General features: G+C 51.3%; 9 protein-coding genes across 9 annotated transcripts; 4 read left to right on the top strand and 5 right to left on the bottom strand.

The window, feature by feature from the left end:
- Positions 1-151: 151 nt before the first annotated feature.
- AA0111_g126 (hypothetical protein) lies at positions 152-1,039 on the bottom strand (the record flags this gene model as incomplete). Its single annotated transcript, XM_028646597.1, has 1 exon — positions 152-1,039. One exon carries the CDS (start codon positions 1,037-1,039, stop codon positions 152-154), a length of 888 nt encoding a protein of 295 aa, XP_028512024.1.
- Positions 1,040-1,392: 353 nt separating this feature from the next.
- AA0111_g125 (hypothetical protein) lies at positions 1,393-3,143 on the top strand (the record flags this gene model as incomplete). The annotated part of the gene is made up of 3 exons (XM_028646487.1): positions 1,393-1,521; positions 1,576-2,678; positions 2,747-3,143. The coding sequence occupies 3 exons, from the start codon at positions 1,393-1,395 to the stop codon at positions 3,141-3,143; spliced, it is 1,629 nt and encodes a 542-aa protein (XP_028512027.1).
- A 45-nt stretch (positions 3,144-3,188) lies between these two features.
- On the bottom strand, positions 3,189-4,108 carry AA0111_g124 (hypothetical protein; the record flags this gene model as incomplete). The annotated part of the gene is made up of 2 exons (XM_028646374.1): positions 3,189-3,573; positions 3,636-4,108. 2 exons carry the CDS (start codon positions 4,106-4,108, stop codon positions 3,189-3,191), a joined length of 858 nt encoding a protein of 285 aa, XP_028512026.1.
- Positions 4,109-4,587: 479 nt separating this feature from the next.
- Positions 4,588-6,274, bottom strand: AA0111_g123 (hypothetical protein; the record flags this gene model as incomplete). The annotated part of the gene is made up of 3 exons (XM_028646262.1): positions 4,588-5,480; positions 5,539-5,999; positions 6,057-6,274. 3 exons carry the CDS (start codon positions 6,272-6,274, stop codon positions 4,588-4,590), a joined length of 1,572 nt encoding a protein of 523 aa, XP_028512029.1.
- Positions 6,275-7,080: 806 nt separating this feature from the next.
- Positions 7,081-10,742, bottom strand: AA0111_g122 (U3 small nucleolar RNA-associated protein 22; the record flags this gene model as incomplete). Its single annotated transcript, XM_028646151.1, has 2 exons — positions 7,081-10,197; positions 10,248-10,742. The coding sequence occupies 2 exons, from the start codon at positions 10,740-10,742 to the stop codon at positions 7,081-7,083; spliced, it is 3,612 nt and encodes a 1,203-aa protein (XP_028512028.1).
- Positions 10,743-11,235: 493 nt separating this feature from the next.
- On the top strand, positions 11,236-11,867 carry AA0111_g121 (hypothetical protein; the record flags this gene model as incomplete). Its single annotated transcript, XM_028646040.1, has 2 exons — positions 11,236-11,244; positions 11,301-11,867. The coding sequence occupies 2 exons, from the start codon at positions 11,236-11,238 to the stop codon at positions 11,865-11,867; spliced, it is 576 nt and encodes a 191-aa protein (XP_028512031.1).
- A 53-nt stretch (positions 11,868-11,920) lies between these two features.
- AA0111_g120 (hypothetical protein) lies at positions 11,921-12,875 on the bottom strand (the record flags this gene model as incomplete). The annotated part of the gene is made up of 2 exons (XM_028645929.1): positions 11,921-12,562; positions 12,624-12,875. The coding sequence occupies 2 exons, from the start codon at positions 12,873-12,875 to the stop codon at positions 11,921-11,923; spliced, it is 894 nt and encodes a 297-aa protein (XP_028512030.1).
- Positions 12,876-13,242: 367 nt separating this feature from the next.
- Positions 13,243-15,399, top strand: AA0111_g119 (Cystathionine gamma-synthase; the record flags this gene model as incomplete). The annotated part of the gene is made up of 7 exons (XM_028645817.1): positions 13,243-13,308; positions 13,359-13,453; positions 13,501-14,259; positions 14,305-14,640; positions 14,698-14,888; positions 14,991-15,217; positions 15,280-15,399. The coding sequence occupies 7 exons, from the start codon at positions 13,243-13,245 to the stop codon at positions 15,397-15,399; spliced, it is 1,794 nt and encodes a 597-aa protein (XP_028512408.1).
- Positions 15,400-18,795: 3,396 nt separating this feature from the next.
- AA0111_g118 (hypothetical protein) lies at positions 18,796-20,077 on the top strand (the record flags this gene model as incomplete). Its single annotated transcript, XM_028645705.1, has 4 exons — positions 18,796-19,328; positions 19,383-19,763; positions 19,811-19,983; positions 20,031-20,077. 4 exons carry the CDS (start codon positions 18,796-18,798, stop codon positions 20,075-20,077), a joined length of 1,134 nt encoding a protein of 377 aa, XP_028512409.1.
- Positions 20,078-23,977: the final 3,900 nt, after the last annotated feature.

The raw sequence follows: 23,977 nt of genomic DNA, 5'->3' as shown, positions 1-23,977 counted from the left end.
TTAAAATCCACTCATGGTTGCATTGGCGGCGTTTCGTGCAGACAATGGGCGGGCATTGTTTTATTGTGTATTTGGAACCGGATTGAAGCGATACCAGCGAATACGTCTGTACATGGCACAGGCAGCACTCAATAATGAAAAGTCACAACCATTAGTCATGCTGACTTGCTTTTTCAGTGCATTGTCTACTCACATCCCTCAAGAAAGCGAGGAATGCTTCCTGACATGTCTCTGCCTGACTGACATATATCTCATGGCCCGGGCCCTCGACGAGCACCAACTTACTTCCTTGGATTGTCTCAGCCAAAACCTCCATGTCTTGTACTTTCACAGCAGCACTCTGCGTTGGCGATAAGATCAATGTTGGTACTTTGATCTCCCTCAACCACGGTCTCGCGTCCAGTGTTGACAAGAACTCCGCATACTGAGCCAACCCCTCACCATCACTAACAGCAATCTGTTCCAGATACCACGGAAGATAGTGCGGATCCGAAACCGGAATTGTGCCAGGAACTCGCGACAAGGCCTCCGCCCAACCCCGCGATCCAAGCTCCCTGCATGCCGCCGGCCAATTCTTCTTACCGAATGCGAAGAGTTGTAGGGCTTGTGCCGGCAAATGAGTAGGTGTTGAGCATACTGTCAAGCTCAAAACTCTCTCGGGATGCCTGGCTGCGAATATCTCGCCCAGTATACCTCCAGTTGACTCGCCAAGGAAATGCACTTTCTCCACGCTGAGTTGGTCGAGCGTGTCGAGGATTTCCCCCAAGATTGAATCTACGGTATAGTCATAATTTGCTGTGTCCTTTGGATAACTAGAGTGCCCGTGGCCTCTCAAATCGCGTCGTATGACACGGTATTGGCGAGATAAGATTGGGACCCAATGGTACCAGAAGGCGGCATGCCGCCCAAAACCATGTTGTATCAAGATTGTCTCTCGGGGTTGCCAAGGATCGGTAAAGTCGTCGAGGATGTAGTGAGTTCGCTGACCGGAGGGGTGGTGAACGAATGTCAGACCGGATGCGTCGCGATCTAACGGCATGGTCAGCAATTGTCGAGACTAAGAAGTCTTCGTGTCGCTCGGTTTTCTTTACTGTCCATGACTTTTTACTCAACTCTGACCTCATATCTTCATTGCCGATTTCATTCCACTAGTACCGTACTGGTGTATTCTGGGATACATCGGTTTGTGGGGCATTTGCGGGGAAGCTGCAACGCCCACGACTATACCCCAACACTTGGTCTGATGCGGCACCAACAAGAGCTACCGTAAAGATTGAAAGACTTTAACCTATGATAGTCCAGCTCTACTTGGGAAAGGACTTGAAGTTGATCTTTGAACAGCCAGAATTCGTAGTGACTGAGCTTTTCATCTCCACATAGCGAGCATCGGCCATGTCCATCCTCGATATCGTTCAGGCATCTTGGAGATCATCTTTCGTCCTCAAACTAGGGTTAGTCACTACAACACCAATACTACTCTTGTTGACGGTATACTTCATTGTTGTGCCGAATGCTATTAAGGTAACGTTGTTCATCCGATAGCCCGTCTCGTATCACTACTGACCTCACCTGTAGGATTCTCGGCGTCGACATCTACCACCAGGCCCAAAAGGGCACCCATTCGTCGGTTCTCTCTTCGAGCTCGCAGATACGGAAGCTGTGCGTGATAAAGTCGTCGCATGGCGCAAACAATATGGCCATGTATTTCACACCAAGATTGGCGGAACAGACTACATATGGCTATCTTCACCAAAGGCCGTCAAAGACTTGATGGATAAGAAATCGAACATATATTCCTCACGAGCCCCTGCACCCATGGCACAAGATGTCTTATCCGCAGGGCGACGCCAATTGTTCATGCAATATGGACCCAGGTGGCGCAGCATCCGAAAACATAGTCACGCGCTCCTCAATCTCAACGCGAGCATCAATTACCAACCTGTTCAAGACTTTGAGAGCAAAGTTCTGTTAAAACAATTAATGCAAGATCCCAACGATTTCATGTCCATCAACAGACGCTACTCCGCCAGCGTCATAATGCTGGTCACATATGGCTATCGCATACCCAGTTGGGACGATCCACTCATAAAACGCATCTACGACGTGCTGGAGCGCTTCACTAGAAATACTGCACCAGGAGCATGGGCCATTGATTCGTTTCCTGCGCTAGCGTCCTTACCGCAATGGCTGTTCGGGAATTGGAGAACACACGGCCAGAAGCTCCATGAACAGGATAGCAAAGTGTACCTTGATCTCTGGAACAAGCTCAAGAAGGACACGGATGCCGGAGTAGCAAAAGATTGCTTCACAAAGACATTTTACCTAAACGGACCCGAGAAGTCGGGCATCGATGAGCTGGCTGCAGCGTACACGTGCGGTGGGCTGATTGAAGCCGGGTCTGAAACTACAGGTACGACACTGAACAACTTTGTCCTTTCTATGGTTTTATTCCCTGAGGCGCAAAAGAAGGCACAGGAAGAGTTGGATCGTGTGGTTGGCAAGGACAGATTGCCGACGTGGGAGGATGAGGAGAATTTGCCCTATGTGAGAGGTGTGATTAAGGAAGTATTGAGGTGGAGACCAGTGAACAAATTTGGAATGCCGCATGCGACTAGCGAGGATGACTGGTACGAGGGCTGGTTCATTCCTAAGGGAAGTATTGTAGTGCTGAACTGGTGGTATGACTCTCTGTCTCTTCACTTTGCTTGTTGGCATCCTGAGATGAAGATTTTACTGATCGTCACAGGGCAATTCACAACGACCCGGACCTCTGGCCCAATCCCTCAGCTTTCGATCCCTCTCGCTACCTAAACCATACTGCATCTGCAGCACACTACATGAATACTGCCGATCCTTCAGAGCGTGACCACTTCGCCTATGGCGCAGGACGACGCTCATGTCCAGGCGTGCACGTCGCCGAACGTTCGCTTTTTATCAACGTGTCTCGGGTACTTTGGGGGTTTAACCTTACTAAGAAGGTTGGAAAAGAAGGCAAAGAAGTACATGTCAACACAAAGATGGAGCCCGGGTTCTTTAGTGTGCCGGAGCCATTCCATTGTGATATCCGGCCTAGGAGTGAGGCGCATGCCAAGGTTATGAGAGAGGAGAGCGAGAGAGCAGAAAGAGATGGATTGGATTATTGAACAGGAGTTTTGATCATTGTAAAAGTACTACTTGCTGTATCTTTCTCAGTATCCTTGCCTCTTTGGTGGTTCCTGGTAGCCTAAATTCCAGATCTTATCACTCTCCTCGCCAATCCACCGCTGGCTTTCGTTCGGGTAATCGACCGGCTGCCTAAAATAGATATTCTCTTGAGACAACTCTACAGCCTGGCCGGTCAATGTGTCATCTGCTAAAAAAGCATCAATAGCCTTGTTCACTGTTGACAAAGGCGTAATGTGCTCTTTAGGCCAGCGCTTTGCGACTTCTGGAGGACAGAGGTTTGTTGGAATAAAGGCTGGGCAGATTGCGTTAACTGTGATGCCCTCCTTGACGAATACGGGTCCAGAGGCGCGGCACAGACCCACCACGCCATACTTGCTGGCTGTGTACTGGGGGCATTGTATCATGGAACTTGAGCTCTCGTTAGTCTCGTGCTCGGTCTCAACACAAGCACCAGGAAAAGAAGTACTTACTATAAACCGGCCGCACTACTCGTGGCGACAAATTTGCCCTTCCCACCACCTGCCTCCTTGCTTCTTCTAACATAATACTTGAACAGCCACAATCCCTGCATCACGCCCTCGAGGTTGACTTCCATAGTCTTCGTGTTCAACTTCTTCACCAGACCTTCTTCATCCACCTCTTCCTTGTCCATATCCTCAAAGATATTCTGTCTATCGTCGATACCAGCATTTGCATGGCAAAAGTCCAGACGGTTGCCGCCCCATTCGTAAGCGCGCTTGAAGAGCTGTGCTTGCGATTTATAGGAGGAAACATCGGTTTGGTGGAAAATCGCGTCGGGGCCAAGGCTTGCGGCTACACGTTCGCCCGATGATGGATTCAGGTCTGCGATGACGACTTTATAGCCTTTGCTGTACAGATGGGTTGCTACTGCTTCGCCGATGCCAGAGCCTGCACCTGTTACGATAGCTACCGGTTTTGACATGCTTGTTATTATCCTTTTACTCCGCTTATTCCAGATATGATGCGAGTTGCGAAGGTAACTCTAGGGTTTGCAAGTAAAAGGTACTATATGTCGTTCCGGTGACTCTCGCTCCAAGCTCGCGTCTTTGCCGATCGGACGCATCCCCCGGCTAAGCTGCGCGGCAGACATCCTCGTGGTTGTGGCCATGGGGCGTGGAGATGGGTCGCAAAGACCCCACATGAAGCACGCCGGGAGTTGTGGACAGATACAGGTTACCCCGCACTAAACTACATGGAGCGTGCGGGGGTGAAGGTGCTCGGGGACTTCCGACCGATGTGCATCTTGGGCGATATCTACACGTGAAGATACCTCGGCGAGAAACACGACTTTACCAACAGTTAGATTGTATATCTTTTCGAATGGATATGCTTGGTTAGTACGAGAGCGCAGAATGATCTTGGAAGCGTCGAGCCAAAGTCGCTATGCAAATTCCTACCAATCTACTTACCGGAAACGAACATGTCCCACGCCGCGCTCAGACAATCTAGATCGATATTTTCCAGTTTATTTCCTTCCTCAATTTCTGGCCCATAAACCTTGGTCCTTCCTTCTGCCCATGCACTACCAGCCTGTCCATGCACAAAAGTTATGAAGTCCTCAGCTAATCTTCGAGCCGTCTTCTTCGCCTCAACAGGAAGGTTTTCTTCGAAGTTCTGGAACAAGAACGCCGCATCCAACATATGCGTACTTTTGCCCTCGAACCTGCCTTGCCAAGGATTTGGCTCGGTGAAGAAGTAGGAGGAAACCTTCCCTTTGAATGCGCGAGCGTAGTACTTTGCAGGGAGACGGTACGCAATGTCTGTCGCTAAATTGACGATGGAGGACATAGCCTCATCGTCAGGGGTTGAAGGTGTAACGCCATATGCTGATAAGACGGCTTGGGTGACAGATGTAGGAAGATTGCGAGAGAAGGATGAATGGATCGTCGACGCTATCCCATCATTCGGAAGGCCCATGAAGAAGAAGACATTGCCATCATGAGCACATGATCCTATCAGCAACTCTTCGCACCAGCTATTGTTCAGACTCTGGAGCGTATCGGTCGAAAGTTGCGCGAATGTGGCTGCTCCTGAGAGAATATCGCCATCGATGTAAGGTAGAAGTGGCATATCCATTGGAGTCTTTTCAACAAGTTCCTCCGGACTCATGGCAATAAGACTATTGATACGTTCCTGGGTCGAAACGTGCGTGAGGCCTAGTGTTTGCACGATGGCGTTATATGATCTCTCAGCTACAGACGCTGATAGTGGCTTGAGCATGATCGGTGTTCCCGACATGCTTATCGCACGTCTGAACAATGGCTCTTTGGAACTCAATTGATGCAACACCGAGACTGTTTACCTGGTTAGCTCTGTTACAGCCCACTGAAATGCCACGGAACAACAACGTACCAGCACCAGCGCTCTCACCAAACAAGGTAACGTTATCCGCGTCACCTCCGAATGCACCGATGTGCTTTCTAACCCACTGCAACGCACATCTTTGATCCCTCAAACTGTTGTTCCCAGGGTATCCAGCTTTCCTCAATTCCTCGCTCGTCAGGTTTCCTGGGGCACCTAGACGGTAGTTCACGTTGACGACGATAACTGGGGTGCCAAGTTTTGCGCTCATTCTGACTAGACGCGCTGGATCGTACTGCGGCCAGGAGTTTGCGCCCATGATGAATCCACCGCCATGTACGAAGACCATCACCGGGATGGCAATACTCATACCACTGGGAAGGGATGGAGCAGTAATGTTGAGGTTGAGGCACTCAGTGCTGGACATGGGAATCTCAGGGCCAGTGCCGATAGTACATTGGATCAGGGTTGACTGCTCGAATGCGCAACCGTCCATTGCTGGCGCACGAGGTCTAGTGTTGTAAGTACGCTACTTGAAGGATGAGATGAGTGGAACAGAAGTGACTTACCCGAACTCTGTAGCATCAACCATTTTCTCCCCATACTCAGCAACAAGCTCAGGCGCCGCAAGCCAATCCTCCAGCTTGCCATACTTGATTCCCAGATACCTTTTCAAGCCCTGCTCTTCTCTGCCAACACAAGAAATGAGAGGCGTTACAAGTGTAGTCTTTATCCATTCCTCTTCAGTACAAGCCCGCAGGCCACTTGAGAAAATATGAGGAGACATATTGTTGAGTATCTTTCACTACCATACCCTCCATCTTATATTCCCTTCCATTCACCTTGAACCAGGAGCCAACTAGTGCCTCTACCTGGCATAGTCGATGCAGCATATACCGGGTAAGCACGCACAGACCAACAGAGACGAAGGAGGCGGGTACTCCAAGCTAAGCGAAGTCCTCCAGGCTGAATGCAGCAAAGTAGACACGTGACATCGGCCGAAACCCATAGGTTTTATATCGCAAGAGTCTACGCTATGACCCTTGTCACGTGTACTTGAGATAGTGTTGAGGGTACCGCGTTGATAACCCTTGGCAGTTTGGACTATACTTTAACTACTTTGGGCGTTGTGGCGTGGAACTCCGGGCCTGAGAGTGGGAATAGCGGCATGCTATGCTAGGAAGAGTTTGGTAGACTTGTCATGTCGACCGAATGGTTATACTTCGTATGTACGCTTGTGACAGTAACGAGAAGGTGTCAGGGGCGAACACGCTCCATGCATCCCAGCATTTTCATGCTAGATCTCTATCTTTCGTTGCCGTTTCTACGTTATTTTCGGAACAAACCAGTCAGGGCCGAATTGGGGAACGGATTGCAGAGGTGCGGTATTGTGCATTTGGCATGCTCATCTTTCGATCCTGCCAAAACGCGCATCTTGACTACTGAGCCACATTATTGTTGAGTACACCAGCTACATAACGCGCTGCTGATGCTATGTTTGAGAACGTTAGTGAACTGGGTACTGAATCCGTTTCATTGTCTCTCTGGAAATCTTGTGATAGAAGCTCCTATTCTCTGATTACCTACAACACACTAGCTCTTGACGTCAATGCTCTTAATCAATTCCCCACCTAGTCGCTTAATCTCATGCACAATGACCTCTGAATTTACTTTGATCTCAACGCTATCCTTCTTTCCAGTGACTGGCACGCTGTTCCATCCAGCTTTGATCTTCCAACCTCTCTGTGCGGTGGCTATCGGATTCCATAATCCGACAATTTTGTCCAGTGTCTCCGGGTCCCAGAACCATAACACAGCATCGCCATAGACATCTAACAGATCTTGTGCAAAAAGCTGTGGAAGTGGTGTTGCGGCCGGCGATAAACTTGATGTTGCCTTTTGAAGGTCGAGGTTCTTGAACTTGGGTGTGCTCTTGGTAGATTTTGTTGGTCTGAGAGTGTACTTTGATGATATAGTTATGACTATATCGAAGTCGGAGACACCAGGTGTGAAGAGCAATCCTGGGTTCAGAGCCTCTTGCATCTTAGCAGCATCTATGTTGTTGATGTGCCCCAGCAGACGTTCTTCGTCCGCACGAACAGCCTGTGTAGCGGCCTTCGCCAATGCGGTCAAGCGCGCAGCAACGACCTTCTCGGGCTTTGCTTTGTTTGTCCAAGTTGTACCCTCTTCGTCTAGATTGGTCGCAGCGAAGAGCACGACGCGGTTCATAGCGGGATCTATGCGACGCCATGCTTCGAATCGTGTCCGCAACCGGTCGAGATCTTCAGACTTCATGCCTTTGGATGTGGTGTCCTCCAGATCTGCAGGGTTTGCAGAAAATGTTGTTGAGAAGTCTACAATGAGCGGGACATGTCTCCAGTCCCATCGACTGATCCATGACAATGTTCGTAGGAAACCGGTGGTTGCGGTTGAAGGTACGGGCCAAGGATAGGGTTGTAGGAACGTGCGAATGACGAGAAGCTCAATAAGTTCAGGGGAAAAGTGTGGGGCGAGGAGGTGCGACGCGAACCACTTCTTCGTCAACCGTATTGCTGGTGAAAGGGCCAGGAATCGGGTACATAGGGTTTGTAGGACTTGCGAATGTAGAGGCGCCTGTACGAACTCGCGCTTGTACAATGCCAGGGATGTAGCCGCGGACTCTCTCGATATGCCATCCAGCGACTTATCCTTGATTTGACGATCGAACAGAGTAGGCTCACGGTCGTGATAGATACGAATTCGGAACGTGAAACCCGCAACCACAGTGACATCAAGGAACGCCTGGTTCTGAGCTGGCTGTGACGGGTTCTCCATGCCAACACGAGCGACGTAGCCGGCTTCGAGCTTTGACAAAAGCTCAGCTAGCCTGAGCAGGAAAGCGATCTTGGTCCGCTGTATGGCACAAAGGTCATCTGGCCAGCGTCCAGAACCTTCAAATTGTAGTACGACTGAGGCAGGAGTGTGGCCTGGGGATGGAACATCGATGGATGAATAACGTAATTGCGGGTCCGCGGCTCTCAGATGACGAAGTCGAAGCGGGAGCTCTTCCAAGTCCCGGATGTCCTTCTCCATTGCACTGAAAGCGTTCATAATAGGTAAGAATGGCGCCGTTCCGGATTGTCCCTGCATCTGACCAGCCGGTATAAGGCGGCCGAACGCATCACTTGAGAACCTGGCTGACTCTGCCACTTTGTCGCCCACATGCTTACCTAAGATGTAAAGCACAATCTGTTCCATCACCGAAGCTGATGTGTCTTTGACGGACCAAACAACACTCTCGAGAATGCTACCATCCTTGAAGCGCCTGAGCTCCGCCTTCTCGCCCCAGAATTTGCGGAAGGAAGCAGCTTCCTGCTTGTTCTCTGCGGAAGGGCCATGATCAACGGTACGAGTGGCGTTTGCAGGATCCGTAGCAAAGTTTACAAGTATGCTCTTGCTTTGCTTTTCTTGCGGGCGTCGCGATGATATGGACCAGGATTCCTCTCCAGGCATAGTAAAAGACAGAGCTGTGATACGGTCACCAAGAGCGCGGGTCAGGGTACTGTTGATTTTCCTGCAAGTCTCGGTAATACGTTGGTCGTATTCCTCGCCTGCTGTATCAAATCCAAGCGACGCGAAGGGGATTTCGAGTGTGGCGTCGTAACGGTACTTCAACAACTCTGTCTTCAGAATAAAGGCAGCGTCGAAGTGATCGAACACAGAGTCGCTCAGCATGTCTACAGTTGCTTTGGCTTCAGATCGCAAGCGCGAGTAGGACCATGGGGTCATCTTGAAAAGGACGTTCTGTCCTCGCGGTCCGTCAAACACGACAGGCGAAGTCTCTGTCTTTGGTATAGTAATGTTGGTTGCCTGGAAGATGAATGGTTTCTTGGTAAGATCGCCTCTCGACAAGAACTGCAGTGTCGACTTGAAGAGTTGATAGCTACTGAAACCAGAAGAAACGGTTTGAGCGCCAGTTCCGGCATTCGGCTGCAAGAGTATAGCCATTATTGCAGCCCATTCGAAATTGCCAAATCCCCCCTTGCGAAGCTGACTGGCAAAACCACGCTGCTTCAGCCAAATACGACCAAGTATACAAGCATCCTTGAACGCTTCAGCTCTCGATGCAGTACCGTGGAGAAGCTTGAGGTAGGCTGTGACGTTGGTGTCCGACTGTAGGGTGTTGTTGTAGAATGGCGTTGCAGCAAGAGCCTTGCCAGACGCTTCGTCGTCGCTGCCCTTGGGGCGCACGCAGTTCGAGTTGGGCAAAAGTTTACCTGGCGCAAAGGTGTTTTCTGGCAATGCGACCAAGATGTTGATATGGCATTTGGAGCTCGAGAAGTCATCAGCATCCCCATTTCCGCTCGGACGTACAGTCAAAATGGGCTGGAGCTGGTTTCCATTCAGAGTGTCGAAGGACAGTTTGAACTTGTGCTCTTTCGAAGACTTGATCCCAGCAGCCAAACAAGCCAGATAGTACGAGCGCTTGTAGAAGTATCGGTGGTTCAAATAGTCCTTGTCGGTGAAGATGCTCTTCGGCATTGTGACTACCAGATCGACGGAGAAGACGTCTTCGTGTCGAGTCGCAGTCTTGAGCGGGTAACTGCCGGTCGCATTGATGCTCGCAGGTCGTCCATACTGCAGCTTATACAAGGCGTCTTTCGGCGGGCGAGGAGTGGGGAAGGGAACTGCGACGCCGGCTGACTTGAGGGCTTTCTCGGCTTCAGCGATCTGCGTATTGTCAGCTCATGTTGCTTCCATTCGATTCTTCTGTAACGAACCGGTAGTGGATCGCGGCTGGGTATCTGCTCAATGATGGTCTTGAGGGTTCGCATTGCGTTCTCTGCAGGAGCTTCTCTCTTGCCGTACTTCAGCTTGACCTGATCCAACAGCTCGTCCAGCTGGAGCTTGAACATGTTTGACTTGAAGGACTCGGCAGTGTATACGCCGTCCTGGAGGCTCGGCGCAGGTCTCTTAGGTGGCTTCGCTGCGCTCGTCGCTTTGCCGGCGGTGGTCTGCTTTCTGCTCGGATGAACATCTGCCTCTTCCTCGAAGTCATTTTCCTCATCCTCGCTTATGCTCTCGTCATCCTCGCCATCTTCGGCGGCTTCCACGCCGTCCATGTCGTCTCCGCTCTGGGCGGTTGCATCTTCGGCGTCGCTTGCGTCCAGCGCGGCTCCAGTGTCGGCCTCACCAAAGTCAGCAAAACTCCCTTCGCTCTCAGCTTCCGAGTCGCTGTGCTCGAGCTTCCTTCGTTTTGTCGCGGGTGGGGCCATGGCGGTTGTGCTTGAGGGTTGGTCGAATGCGACGCGAAATTTCTCTGGACTTTTGGCGCGACAAGGGTCGTCTTATCGATAGCAGGGATCAAGCATGTCGCGTCCCTTACATCACACCCCTCATTGACAGCTCCACGAGCTCCTCACCTGGGCGCGCTTGCCACATGTACTCTATGCATGCACCATGAGCTATTGACAGTCATAATCGCGTTAGCCTGGAGCTTCATGGTGGTCAACAATACACATGAGTACACATCTACTTGACTATAGTATCCTTTCCCCTTGCTTTCCTAAAACATCTCTACTCACGGTGCCGTTCCTAACTAAGCTCAACCGCATACGCGGGCCCTCTCTTTCCACCAGTCACCGCCATATCGAGGTACAGAGTAGAGCTTTCAGCATGGCTTGGCGAAGTTCTGGAGAGACTAACGAGGCGCTGATCACAAATCTCGTAAATAACAAGCTTATTGGGTCTGAACGTGTCAGAGACGCCATGCTACGGGTAGGATTAGACGTGTCGAAAACAACAATTAGTTCAGGTATAATAACAGTCAATAGGTTGACCGCGCGCACTACGCCCCAGCATCACCTTACGAAGATTCTCCACAGCCTATAGGCCACAAGGCCACCATCTCCGCACCGCACATGCATGCTTCAGCGTGCGAAACACTTCTCGACCACCTGCAGCCCGGTGCCAAAGTCCTTGATGTCGGTTCCGGCTCAGGCTATCTTACAGCTGTTCTCGCCAACCTAGTTGCGCCTAACGGAACCGTCATCGGCATCGATCATATTCAGCCCTTGAACGATCTAGCAGACAGCAACATGCGGAAGTCAGAAGAGGGACAGAGCATGTTGGAGTCAGGGCATGTCAAATTTGTGACCGGAGATGGGCGGAAAGGTTGGGCAGAGGGCGCACCGTACGATGCCATTCATGTCGGAGCTGCTGCTGCTGTCCACCACCAGGCCTTGACCGATCAATTGAAAGCTCCGGGCCGGCTCTTTGTCCCAGTCGCCGAAGGCCGGGCGCAGTATATTTATGTCATCGACAAGAAGGAAGACGGTAGTCTTGAGCGCCAAAAGTTGTATGGTGTACAGTATGTGCCGTTGACGGATGCGCCAGTGTAGGTCAAGGTAGAAAATCCAAGGGTCTTGTAGTCTATAGCCGTCTTGTACCACTACTATCCAACCATGCCCTCGAACAACTCGTCTCTGCTCCTACGTAACTCGTCAAGCCTAACCTCCAGCTTACCCACTTCTTTCCTGGCAGCTTCCTTGTCTGCAGGTAAGCCGCCAAACTCGGCAACCTGCCGCTCCAAGCCCTCGACTCGTTCTCGCAGCTCATCCAGAACCTTCTGCTGCTCCAACATGTCGGTGATGGCCTCGGCAGATCCAATGTTCTTGGATCCTGGCGTCATATTTCGCGACTGCGATGATTGAAGGGACGACAATTTGTCTTCGTGTTCGCGGATCTTTGTACGTAGGTGCTTAACCTGACGCGTCTGTTCCGTCGTCTGGCGCTGGAGACTGGACGGCGTTGCGAAGGCGGGGTTCGTTTGCAGCTCGTGCAGTTGGGTTCGGAGGAGGGTTTGCTGCTTATCCAAGTAGTTCTGTAGCGTGTGAATATGCGCCAGCTGATTCGTGAGGCTCTGTGAGGCGGTCGTATGCTGTATGAGAGCGTGCGCGATGGTCTCAGGGTTGGCGGCCGGTACATTGAGGGCTACAGCTGTAGATGCCAGCGCATCAAGCGCCTGCTCGCCTTCGGGAGTCAGGCTTGCTTTGAGGCTCGATAGTATCTGTTCGTCGTCTTCATTCCTTTGGACCTACCGTCGTGAGCGGTGTGCTCGAAGCGCGACTGCTATTGCGGACCTATAATTCTCATACCTCATCCAGCTCCTTTAAAGCCTCCCTCTCTAAGCGCTCCATTACCGTCCTCTCATCATCCGCCCTCTCGTTCGCCATAGACAGCTCACGGAGTACTTTGAGCGTTTCGTCATTGCGCTCGAACGTCGGCACTGTACGACCAGCGTACTTGTACGACAGCCATGAGTCGATATGCGCCCAGTCCTGAGCCTGCGCACGTTGCTGGCGCGCCTTGGATGGCGAGAAGAGGTCCGATGGGGTGAGGTTGTCCATTGTTGTGCTGGTGGTATCGTGTCGATTGGGGAGCTAGCCTAAGCTCCTACAGAAGAAGACAACGCAAAAGTGGGGCCAGTGCGAGCGTGAACCGGTTCAAATGCCCCAGTCGAGGGTGCATATGTGGATGCAGTCACGTTCCGGGCTGCCATAGAGAAGCGGAGAAAGTGACGCTGCATTATCGATAACCTTAAATTTCCACTTAGCACGTCGCAAGTGCCGAAGTCGGAGCTAATCGGCTTTTGGAATAATCCCTTGTGCAATTGGAGTCATTGCGTCTTTATATCTGATTTACCTGCCCCATTACTGGTGTCCCCTTCACCCTTTAGTCGCTGTTCTATTATTTCTCACCATATCAACTTTCGACATGTCGCCAATGGTCCTGGAGAATGACGTAGAAGTGGGAGAGAGTCTGCCACCGGCAACTGAGCACGTGCGTCCAACTTCACTAACTGACTCCATACAATGTACTAACGAGTGTAGGCTGTGAGTGTCTCACTGCCGACATGGCGGGCAAACGTAGGATATGAAGAGGGTGAAGAATGGGTTATCAGCAAAATGAAGACTGGCTATCCTAGGTGCGGTGTGGCGAAGTACATGGCGAACGCACGCTAACCATCAAAAGATTCTTTATACATAAGGTTATACAAGCTTTTGCGGCTGCCATTGTCGAGAAGCATGGGAAAGATGAAGAGAGTGCGATGCTGTTCCCCACAAACGCCACCGCATCAAGATGTCAGGACTTCTTCCTACGGCAAGCACCCGACCTGGATGCGTCGCAAGTCCGGATTCTTGATTTCGTACCTGCAGCTGAGAGAGCACGTTCGGAAGAGTTGCAGATCATATCCCCGAGAGTCTCAGCTGTCCTCTTCCCAAAAGAGCGCTTTAGCATTGCCAAAGCATTCTGGCAGCACTCTGGGGATGGTGTGTCAAGTCGAAGAGCGGAGTACTGCTCCCAGCTTTTCAAGGAAGGCATTCTAGTAGACGCTTCGACGCTTAATCAGTCAGCAAGAGTATGCAAGGGTCCCAGACGATATCAGAAGAAGACGTCAATTGACCTGGACACCTCGGGCGATTTCACCAACGGCAATGGAGAGGTGCAGGATCCCACTCAGTTTGTGGAAGAGAGATTTGGTCGAAACCTGGATCTCTCCAAAACTAAGAACGCAAAGTTAGCCATTCGCCGGCGCATCGCGGGTTCATTGACTGCGGACGTCAGTTTGACAGAAGCAATGACCTTGGATCATGATGCTGCAAGGAGGCGGCCGGTCGCAGGATTCTCTGAAGACGATGTATATCTGTACCCCACAGGAATGAGCTCGATTTTCAATGCTCACCGGAATCTCTTGAGAGCAAAGGGCTCAAAGAGAGCCATTGTTTACGGGTAAGCCTCTTACTTCGTCCCTTTATACCACGCTTACAAAATCAGCTTCCCTTATATCGATACACTGAAGATAACCGAGAAGTTCGGACCAGGCTCGCAGTTCTACGGGTTCGGCTCAGCAGAGGAGCTGGACGACCTCGAACAGCGTCTGGAAGGCGGCGAAAGATTCGTCGCGCTGTTCACTGAATTCCCAGGAAATCCGCTGCTGAGGTCACCAGACCTAGAGCGGATACGCAAACTAGCGGACCAGTACAACTTCTGCGTAGTTGTAGATGAGACTATTGGCAACTTCATAAACGTCAATGTTTTACAATATGCCGACGTCGTTGTCAGTAGTTTAACCAAGGTCTTTAGTGGAGACAGTAACGTGATGGGTGGAGGGTAAGCACTTCTTGTACGTCTCTATTCCAGAGAACATCTGCTGACAAACGTTTAAAGCCTCGTGCTCAACCCAAAAGCAAAGAACTATGCCCTTCTCAAACGAACATGGGAAGAAGACTACGAAGATAACCACTGGGCCGAAGACAGCATCTTCCTCGAGCGCAACAGCCGAGACTTTGTCTCAAGAATTGATCGTATCGGTACCAACGCTGAAGCCATCTGCGATGTACTGAGCGCACACCCTCGCGGTATGTTTTCCCTCCATATCTTTGTATTTCTATTACACCCTTGCGTTCATATACTTTCCGCCGTCACATGTCAAATCAAAGCATCTGCCTAACACTAGACAGTCAAACAAGTAAACTACCCCAAAACGTCACCAACTCGCCATTTCTACGAGAAATGCCGTAACCCCAACGGTGGCTACGGTGGTCTCCTGTCCGCGACCTTTTTCACTAAAGCGGACGCGATCGCTTTCTTCGACAACCTCGACACCGTGAAAGGACCCAGTTTAGGCACAAACTTCACGTTGAGTTCGCCCTACGTGATTCTTGCGCACTATGGAGAATTGGACTGGGTAAGTAATTTACCTTCTCTCTCGCTGCTGACATGGCGGCTTTGCTAACAATGGTATCATAGTGCGCGAAATGGGGTGTTGAAGCTGATCTGATTCGATTTAGTGTGGGGTTGGAGGAGACAGGCAAACTAGTCGAGACATTCAAAAGGGCGTTGGATGCCATTCCTTCTGCGCAGTCGTAGTTTGGGGCGAAACGAACGAGAAAGTAGCTGCAAATATAGCGATGCAGGCCGAATTTTAAACGTACCGATGTATGGTTACTGAACATTTGCTAAGTGTCTCGTACTTGCTGTATGCAGCTGCAGATATCGGTGGCACTTATCTATTGAAGTCGTTGCCATGGATCTCGTGTCCAATTCATGCAGTGAGAGTCCGGGCTACGGGCGTGCTCCTTCAGCCATGAAAGAAATCTCTGTACGTCCCTCGTTCGTTACCACACTCATGAGAGAACATCATGCTCTGTGTCGATCTTGCACTCAGGACGGGAAAATCAGAATCGAGAAATGTCTGACGCAGATCTTGCGCTGCGGTGGACACAACTTTTCGGACATACGCCGGGATCAGAACCTGGTCATGAGAGAAAGAACGAATGCGTCATGCTGGAACCATTGTGATCGATTCCACAGGTTTTGGGTGGATCATGTCACTGATGATGGAGAGTGAACATTGTAGCGAGTCAGTAGACACACTATACGCATATTCCCGACGGAAATCAGTTTCCCCGTCACATCTGTGACGTTTTGTTGTTGATCGTCATAGGTGTTTTCCACAACGTGCACATATTGCTTAGGTATGTTCTGCGACACGTACTCGGTAATTACTGGCCTCTAGCATAGCCGAAGTATCATTACCCTTGACTATCCCATGCAGGTACCCATGTTGGTCTGACAGTTCCCCGATGCTCGTGTCGCAAACTTCAATCGTTCTTGTCTGAGTGCATTTGTTGGTTCGCAAAAGCTACCTGGGCCGTTGCTGGATCGTTAAGGCAGGCCGTTCTATTGATTGGATGCTGTGAGGCTCTCTGGGGCGGTTGAGCAGTTCCGACATTCCGGAGTGAAACACAGTAAGCAGTATGGAAGGCCTAAGAGGGCTGTGATTCGGCCAGGTCATTTGCAAGATCGAAGTCCAGTAGCGATCAATGCTGAGGCTTGGATGAGGTCTTGTAAGGCGTCTGCTTTGTCACTAAGAATAATTGGCTTACGATGAAGGTAAACACGCTCCACGTCTCTGTGGAGACGCGCAATGGCAATGGAACAGCGAGCCAGTAGTAAATGCAACTACGATTAGTACTGTCAGTGATTTGTAATTGACAAGCTGCGCGTGTTACGTTGTTCTTTCGATATCGTGTTAGACGAAACACCTAGGTACTTAGTTGAGCCTGTATAGCAGGCACTATGCTAAGAGCAGAAACGGTACCTCCACACATTTGAATCAGTCATTTGCATATTCGACCTGACGCAGCGAATTCATGCAAATTCAGCTTCACTTGAGAACTTCACAGTGTTGTCATAACTGCTAACAGCCGTGACAGCTATAGTGTTTAAGTTGGCATAGTGCGATCCAGACGATATTGGAGGTATCGTATGAGACATGTGATAAATGTGCCTATAGTACAATACCGACAATGTGGGGACTCCAGTCCCTGCGACTTACCAGGGAAATACCAGGCCGGGCATTTTAGCTTCGCATGAACTTCGCTTCATGCTGCCTGGCGTGAGTGCATCTTAAGCTCGGCTTCGTATGGTCCATCAGGCGTGCCAGCGGCGGCTGGGAAATATTTGCGTGAGCAGACTTGCAGCAACCCAGGGCTGAGCCTCAATTTTTGGGGGACCTGAAGACTACGGTCGCCGCCGATGCGTTAAGGCTGACCAACCTTGGAACCACGGAGATGCCTGCGGGTACCGTGGGTCTTTAGATAACAGTAGACTATGAGTCCCGCACGCGGTTATCTCGTGTCCTTACACACATGACCGCAACGGTGGTATCAGTGGCCAGGTGGTGACTGACTTGCATAATATCAGAGCTATGATGAAGCCGAATGATTGCTGCCGGCCGGCATCCTTTACGTGCTCGCGTACCAGGGCGGAATCGGTATAAGTCGACTCCGGCGCAGTGGATCCACGCAAAACTGAGCCGTCTCAAATTCGAGAATAGGCAGGACCCGCTACTTTCGGCGATAGTGATTTGTGGCTTTGATGAGATGGCTGTTTAGGGGGAGGCGTGGAGTTACAATTGGCGAAGAGCCCTGTCCAATCACAAGGGCCTTGGCACTCATAGCGCCACGACACACTTCACACGCGTAGCTGTGCGCTCGTCATTGCACTAGGGGGTCACGATGGCCTGAGTTCTACATACGGAGCCGAACTCCAGTCTCCGCAAACACATCAAAGGTCAAGCTTCTCTCGGAGTGGGGCCAGAATATCTACCGTGAAAGGCAGCACTTGCATGCCCCTCCGAAATTTCAAACACGTGGACTCTTCAGCATCCCATCCCAAGGTCTCGTTTCGGTCTCCACCATTTCCCTCTGTACTTTCATACAGAGTTGTTCCCAGAGTCATATGTCTTCTCTGAAGCTTCGAGATGTCTTCCAGAAGTGACACCACTGCAGGCGTGCCGCCAAGTTCTTGCCGTTCACATTAACGGCATCGCTTCCGAAAGACAACGGGCCGCTTAGGCATTGGCCAGCACGTGCTCGGGCGATACTGCAGCGAGCCAAATTTAGAACGACACAATGAGCTGTGCATTGGCAGAGCATGACACGGGGTTTGAATTGATGAACAGCATGCTCCCGTGGCAGTGTCCGTGATCTTTCAGGTTGAAGCTGAGCATACGCCACCCCTCTTTCGACCGCATCTTACCCGAAGCCGCACACATCCTGTCTATCGTGTATTGTCGCGGCCCACCCGCGGCTAACGCAGAGAGATCTGACAGGCCATTTCTCAACACCAAACTTAACACGGTTTGGCTCTTCGTCACAGGCGCGGGATTATGAGCGCCACCAACCCTCTGCTTGGCGAATAGGGCGCCCATCAACGCCAGCATTCGTGGCACCGCCAACGCTGTATGTAGCGATGGCATCACTTGATGGTTGTCAGGGACAGACTTTCGGATTAGTGGTGGGGTCATGGCGAAGAAGTTACTGGCAGAACACGAGGCATGCCTACAATCCTCGGATCTAGAGAGAGTCGCGCAATTCTTCCTGGTGCGTGGGTACCCCCGGCCCAGGCCTGCCAGGCACCCATTGCGGGTGCACGTCCTGTGGCTAGTCAACGGTCGGAGGGCTAGGATTGTTCACGACTAGGATCAGCATCCTTCGAGTCCGCAGCCGCAAAGCCGGCTCTGTCGCTGTTGGGTCATGAAGCTCAGATGCTCTGTTACTGTGCATCCAGTATCCCCCATGTAGGGCGCAGACCACATGGGCACCGTCAAACGTCAAGGTTAGATTCGTGATTCTGCCTCGCATTCAACTTGCCATAAGGCTGGTATAATCCCACCTGACGGGCCGTGTCCAGAAACACAAACGTACGTCTACCCCACTGGTACTCTCCGCATCAGATGTTGCTTTTCAGTTGTTGAACATGACCCATCGGTCTTCCAAAACCCATCAACCCAAGACGACGACCATCTCACGAAGACTTAGGGACCGTGCCGACCAGAACTTATCTGTTCAGCCACCAGAAATTCCACAAATAAGAGGAGCTCGCTCCCACCGTGCCGCAGACTTGCCAACGCCCCGCCACAATTCCATTGATTATCAGACGCCCGGGTCGCACCCACTTCCACTAGCCTGGAATACTTCACACGTTCTCGAAGACATCCCACCTAACTACACCTTCCATTTATTGGAATCTGACCACGACCCGTCTCCCAATCCTTCTTTTGCGCAAGCATTAGATTTCTCGCATCACGAGTCCCTTCAAGGTTCCAACTCCGAACTCGAGTCAAGTGTCAACCTTCGAGCGGCGCACATTTCACACGACCAGCCCACACGAGCACCCGCTCTTGTCTCATCGCCAGTATCTTCCATTTCTGGTAGCAACGACCTCGAGCTACAGTTGTCGGCAGACCTCGAGCAGCCGAACAGATCGTCTCTAGAATTGCAAGATATGAGGTATTTTACCCCACTGACTATAACGTGAACGTCAACGTTTTCTGACACGAGCAGCACCTTGGGCTTCATGATGCCATCTTCGCAGTACGGTATGGGTCATTACGGCTCTCCACAGACCTCTTACTCATCAGGCTATCCACCGCTGCAATCTTACGCGGAGCCAAGGTCTTCAAACTCAAATCCATACAGCTCATCTTATGCTTCAAGTCCAGTGCACAACGAAAGTCAGCAAAGAAGACCTGATCAACACCCTATTTTGCCACCATACCAGCCCCAGCACCCATCACTTCCACGGAGTCCGTACCAGCAGCAACAGTCTACCGATCTTTTGCGAGGCCATGCATCTCCTATGGCTCCTTCGGCACATTCTTACACGTATTCAGCGCCCCATAATAGCGTCCCGGCTCAGTCACTGGGTAGTAACACATACTCATCGTAAGTTGATCAGGAATCTAGCGGAGATCGTCACTGATAAAAGGTAGTTCACAACCGTACCCAGCAACTACTTATGGTTCCAACGAGTATCACCCTCTACCAACGATGTACCCACCAACGACCACGACACCTGCCGTGTATCCTTCGTACGAGTCTTCGCAGAGTGCTCCACCACCCAGTGGCTCAGTACCTGCACTGTCTTCATCACCGAGCACGCAAGGTAATTCAGTAATGCCACGTGTTGTGAACTCCCGACCAAAGCCGCAGTGTTGGGAGCACGGGTGCAATGGACGGCAGTTCTCTACATTCAGTAACCTTCTGCGACATCAACGGGAAAAATCAGGAACTGCGTCGAAAAGTTCCTGCCCCAGATGTGGAGCTGAGTTCACACGTACTACTGCAAGGAATGGACATATGGCGCATGATAAATGCAAGCCAAGAAGAGCATCAGAAGCAAGCGGATAGATGAAGTCGCATCTCACTGTTTGATCTACCTAGAACTATCCATGTCGCAAGGGGCAGAAGTAGAGTATCGCTCCGTCTGAGCGAACACGCCGAGTGCAAAATGGCACAGTATGGTCCTAGGCACCGAGCCCTGGCCCACGACGAAGATATGGACGCACCGAAGCGGAGGCACGCCGGTAGGCGACTGTACCAGCCCGGGGCCACCCAAAGGCCCAGAATCTTCGATTCAGTCGCTACAGGGCGCGTATGGACTGCGCGAAAACCATACTTACAAGTCGCTGCACACATGTTGTGCTTTTGCACTTTTCAGTCTACACCAAGACATTTCGGTACGGTGCGTGCGTCACGACCGTTCATTAAAGCATTCGGCCACCGGGAGTTCCTTTCAGCATTTTGATTATAATCAAGCGCTTATTTATTGTCATGATACATATGCATACATAGATTTCGGGTACACCTGTCTCAGAAGTAGGGAAAGCTACTGCAACAAGCGGTCTTTACATCCTGTTTCCCATCAATCTCAAGATCATCAACCGTCAAAAGATACTCGCACGTTCAACGAGCCATATCAATTTATTCGCCATGACCCGTCGTACAAGAAAGACTGAATTACGGAGGAGGGCGTCGGGCGTCAGCCCGTCGAGGGATTGCGGGAGGATTTGGAGGAGCGTGCAAAGCAGGAACATGGAGTTCCTGCTGCTTGGGGGTGCCCTGGTAGCTCTTCCCTGCGATATATCCGACTACATGGTTCACACAGAATCATCGGTCAGCACCTTACTCCATATCAGGGTCCACAGACAAACAGAGAATCAGGCCGACGTTGTCCCGCACGGCATGGTTCGGCACTGCCGCGCGAAATCTTAATGCGAAAATTCATAGCTTAAGCTAAAGGGGGAATTTTACCGACCAACCTCCACGATTCAGCAAGAAACACCAGATCGCAAGGCAATTCCGATATTTTCTAGCACTGCAATCTTAATCTTGACTTGCGACAACTGATCTCATTGCAAGCCCCATATTCATGACAAGTCTCGTACCCGGGTTGCAATTCGCCATATCCTTCACGCCATGCGCACCAATTATCATGAGCCGGTTTCATATTGCATTAGCCGTAAACAGGCGAGCAAGGCTGCCGACAAGCTCGCACGGCTTTTTGCGAATTTGAGTAACGATCAAACTAGCGGGCCGTTGTCGCCACGACTTGGGGCGGGTAAGCCTTGTAAAGAGCACCCACCGCTGTGGAGAAAGACCAACCACGAACCGAAGATACCGAGAGGCGCCACTGGCGCGCAGCATTGTCTGACAGATTGTCCAGTTTAAGGTCAACAACCGTGGTCCGGGCTGCTGTACTCAGGTGAACCATGTCACCGGTATAGCGGCGGCTACGGTAGCAGTGTTGATTCGCTATTCTCTTGCACCTTGACATCACCGGGCAGCGGAACAATAAACCGCAATGTGTGTGGTCCCTTGTCTCGGAAACTGACAGCCGCATGTTGGCGTGACTTCCAACACCGAGATGCAGAAGTACATATGCATATGTGGGATGCTCCGGTGACGTGGATATTTCCGGTCTTGATATGCAATGTGCAATCAAACACACGTTCGGTGGCTTACTGGTTGCGGCAGGCAGCTCTAGTCGACGTGCATTAAAGTGCGTGATTGAAGCTTCGGCATGCATGTTGCCAAGACAGTCACTGCAGCTCAGAAACGCGACTAACGCCATATTACTGATCAAGAAAATAGGTATGAATATCATTATTCATGTTTCGCCCTGGTCTTGCTCCGCAAGACCCGCACTGACACGCATATTGCGATACGCACCCGACTCTAGGACGGACATGTAACCAAAATCCGGTTCATCGCAGTCGCTTAATCGTGTGCTGTGCAGGCGCGGCAGGTTTAGCGTAGGCTCGGAACCATACCACTGGAACTACCCCTAGGTAATTGGCTCCTGACCGCTTCGCGCAAAAGATTGTGCCTAAGCACGGGATTTCGGTCGATTTCAAGCACCGGGCAGTAATGACGCGAAAGGGTTTTCGATGTTCCAACCTGTTTCGCCCCCACAGCAGAGTGCGAACCTGACATGCTTTGCTGACCAGTGGATCGAGTCGAGCTGGGAGAATCGCAAGGATTATCCGGCGGGGCGCGGCTGCGCGGGAAGGATGACAGTCACTTGATCCCTCAGTAGACTTAACAAGGATGGGACATGGGGAGCACTGAGTTCTTGACGTTCGGTAGCACGTGAAAAGCATTGCGTTCGGCTCCGATCTCAGCTTCCTACAAGCGAGTAGCTGACGAAGTAACGCAGTGGCGGATCCGGAACTCAGGAACCGGAATGAACTCGAAGTAAGGCCGCGGCGTGTACCACTCCACTCCACCATCTGTGGTACCCAGGGTGGACACGATCGAGCTATCGGTCCGCTCACCAATTTGCATACGGAGTTTCAATGATGCAAAACTGCCTTCAGGGCTTTAATGGCCGGAGTGCTTGCCGACCTAGGATATCATTGCCGGTGGCACAGCAAACAGGCGCAACCCCCCCTTGCCCACTTTGCCTATCTCAAAATACTTGAATCGTATGTTTTCCTCAGGCGACCGTAAACCCGCCCCACACCACAGCAAAACCACATTCTAGATCGCCTACATGAATCGAGAAAAAGTCCAGCAGAATAGAGCCAAGAAATGATAGACATCTCGCTAAGTACGCATCATGCGATCTTGACGAAATTGTGGTAATGTGTGCATACAGAGATCTTCCGCAGAGTCTACGCATGCTCTGAGTGCTTCAGCGATGTGGTCGAGACGCGCAAGAAAATCGGCAACGTCTCCAAATCCGAGATGGGTCCGCGTGTCTAGAGCACCGCGCCGCAAGTGACAGATACTAGTGTGGCTGCCCAGTACAGGCAATCTGTCATCGGTCGACTGTGATAAGACATAGCACACACAGAAAGAAGGGTTGCGAGAATACAACTCACGACGATACTCTAACACCAACAGCAAACTTCCTGGTCGTGAGCTGTTGCGGGAATTATAACCGGGTTTTCGAAGTACGTAGTTGCGCATACGCAAGGCTGCATGGCCAAGGTTGCACAAGGACTCCAGGACCATGGAAGCCTCATAGCGCTCGCGTGTTGCTGACGCCCACCCGCTACTGCGGGATACGTCTGCAGTGTCACCAGTCACCTTCGAGAAAGCCGGTTAAAGGCAGCGCCGCCTCCCAGACGGGATGACGCTCCAAATGAGGCGGCGGCATACGCGTGGACATAGATTAATCGCACATGGCGGCCAATAGCCGCTGCAGGGGGGAGAGGATTGAGCCATTCTATAGTGGTGAGCTCCAAGCCCGTAAGACGGGCATAACATGATTCCGCATACACATAGGGTATGCTTGACGTAGCTTTTCAGCCTCAATCGCCGTAGAGGAACCAAGTCGTCCGGACGTCAATACCCGGCACGCTTCTGCGACGTAGGGTATGTATCGATGTTTCTCATGCGCTCACGGGCACGAGTTGGAGCGAGCATCTGGCTGTCTGAGTAGCTACACAGGCGTGCACAGTCATGCAACGCCCTTCTGAGGCCAACATGTGGCGCACGTGTTGGTCGCGGCCAAGGATGCCATTAGGCAGCCCTACTGACTGTTGGGCGACTTTCCACGACTGCACCTCACTATCGCTCTCAGGCTATGGATGCCTAAAGGACGCGCTCAGCTCGACCACGATCATGATTGTCATGCCCGATCTTCTTACGAG

This window comes from Alternaria arborescens, assembly GCF_004154835.1.
Source record: "Alternaria arborescens strain FERA 675 chromosome Unknown contig_1, whole genome shotgun sequence".
Lineage (NCBI taxonomy): Eukaryota > Fungi > Ascomycota > Dothideomycetes > Pleosporales > Pleosporaceae > Alternaria > Alternaria arborescens.
The sequence above is the reverse complement of the archived record's forward strand: the minus strand, read 5'-3'. Positions and strand labels throughout refer to the sequence as shown.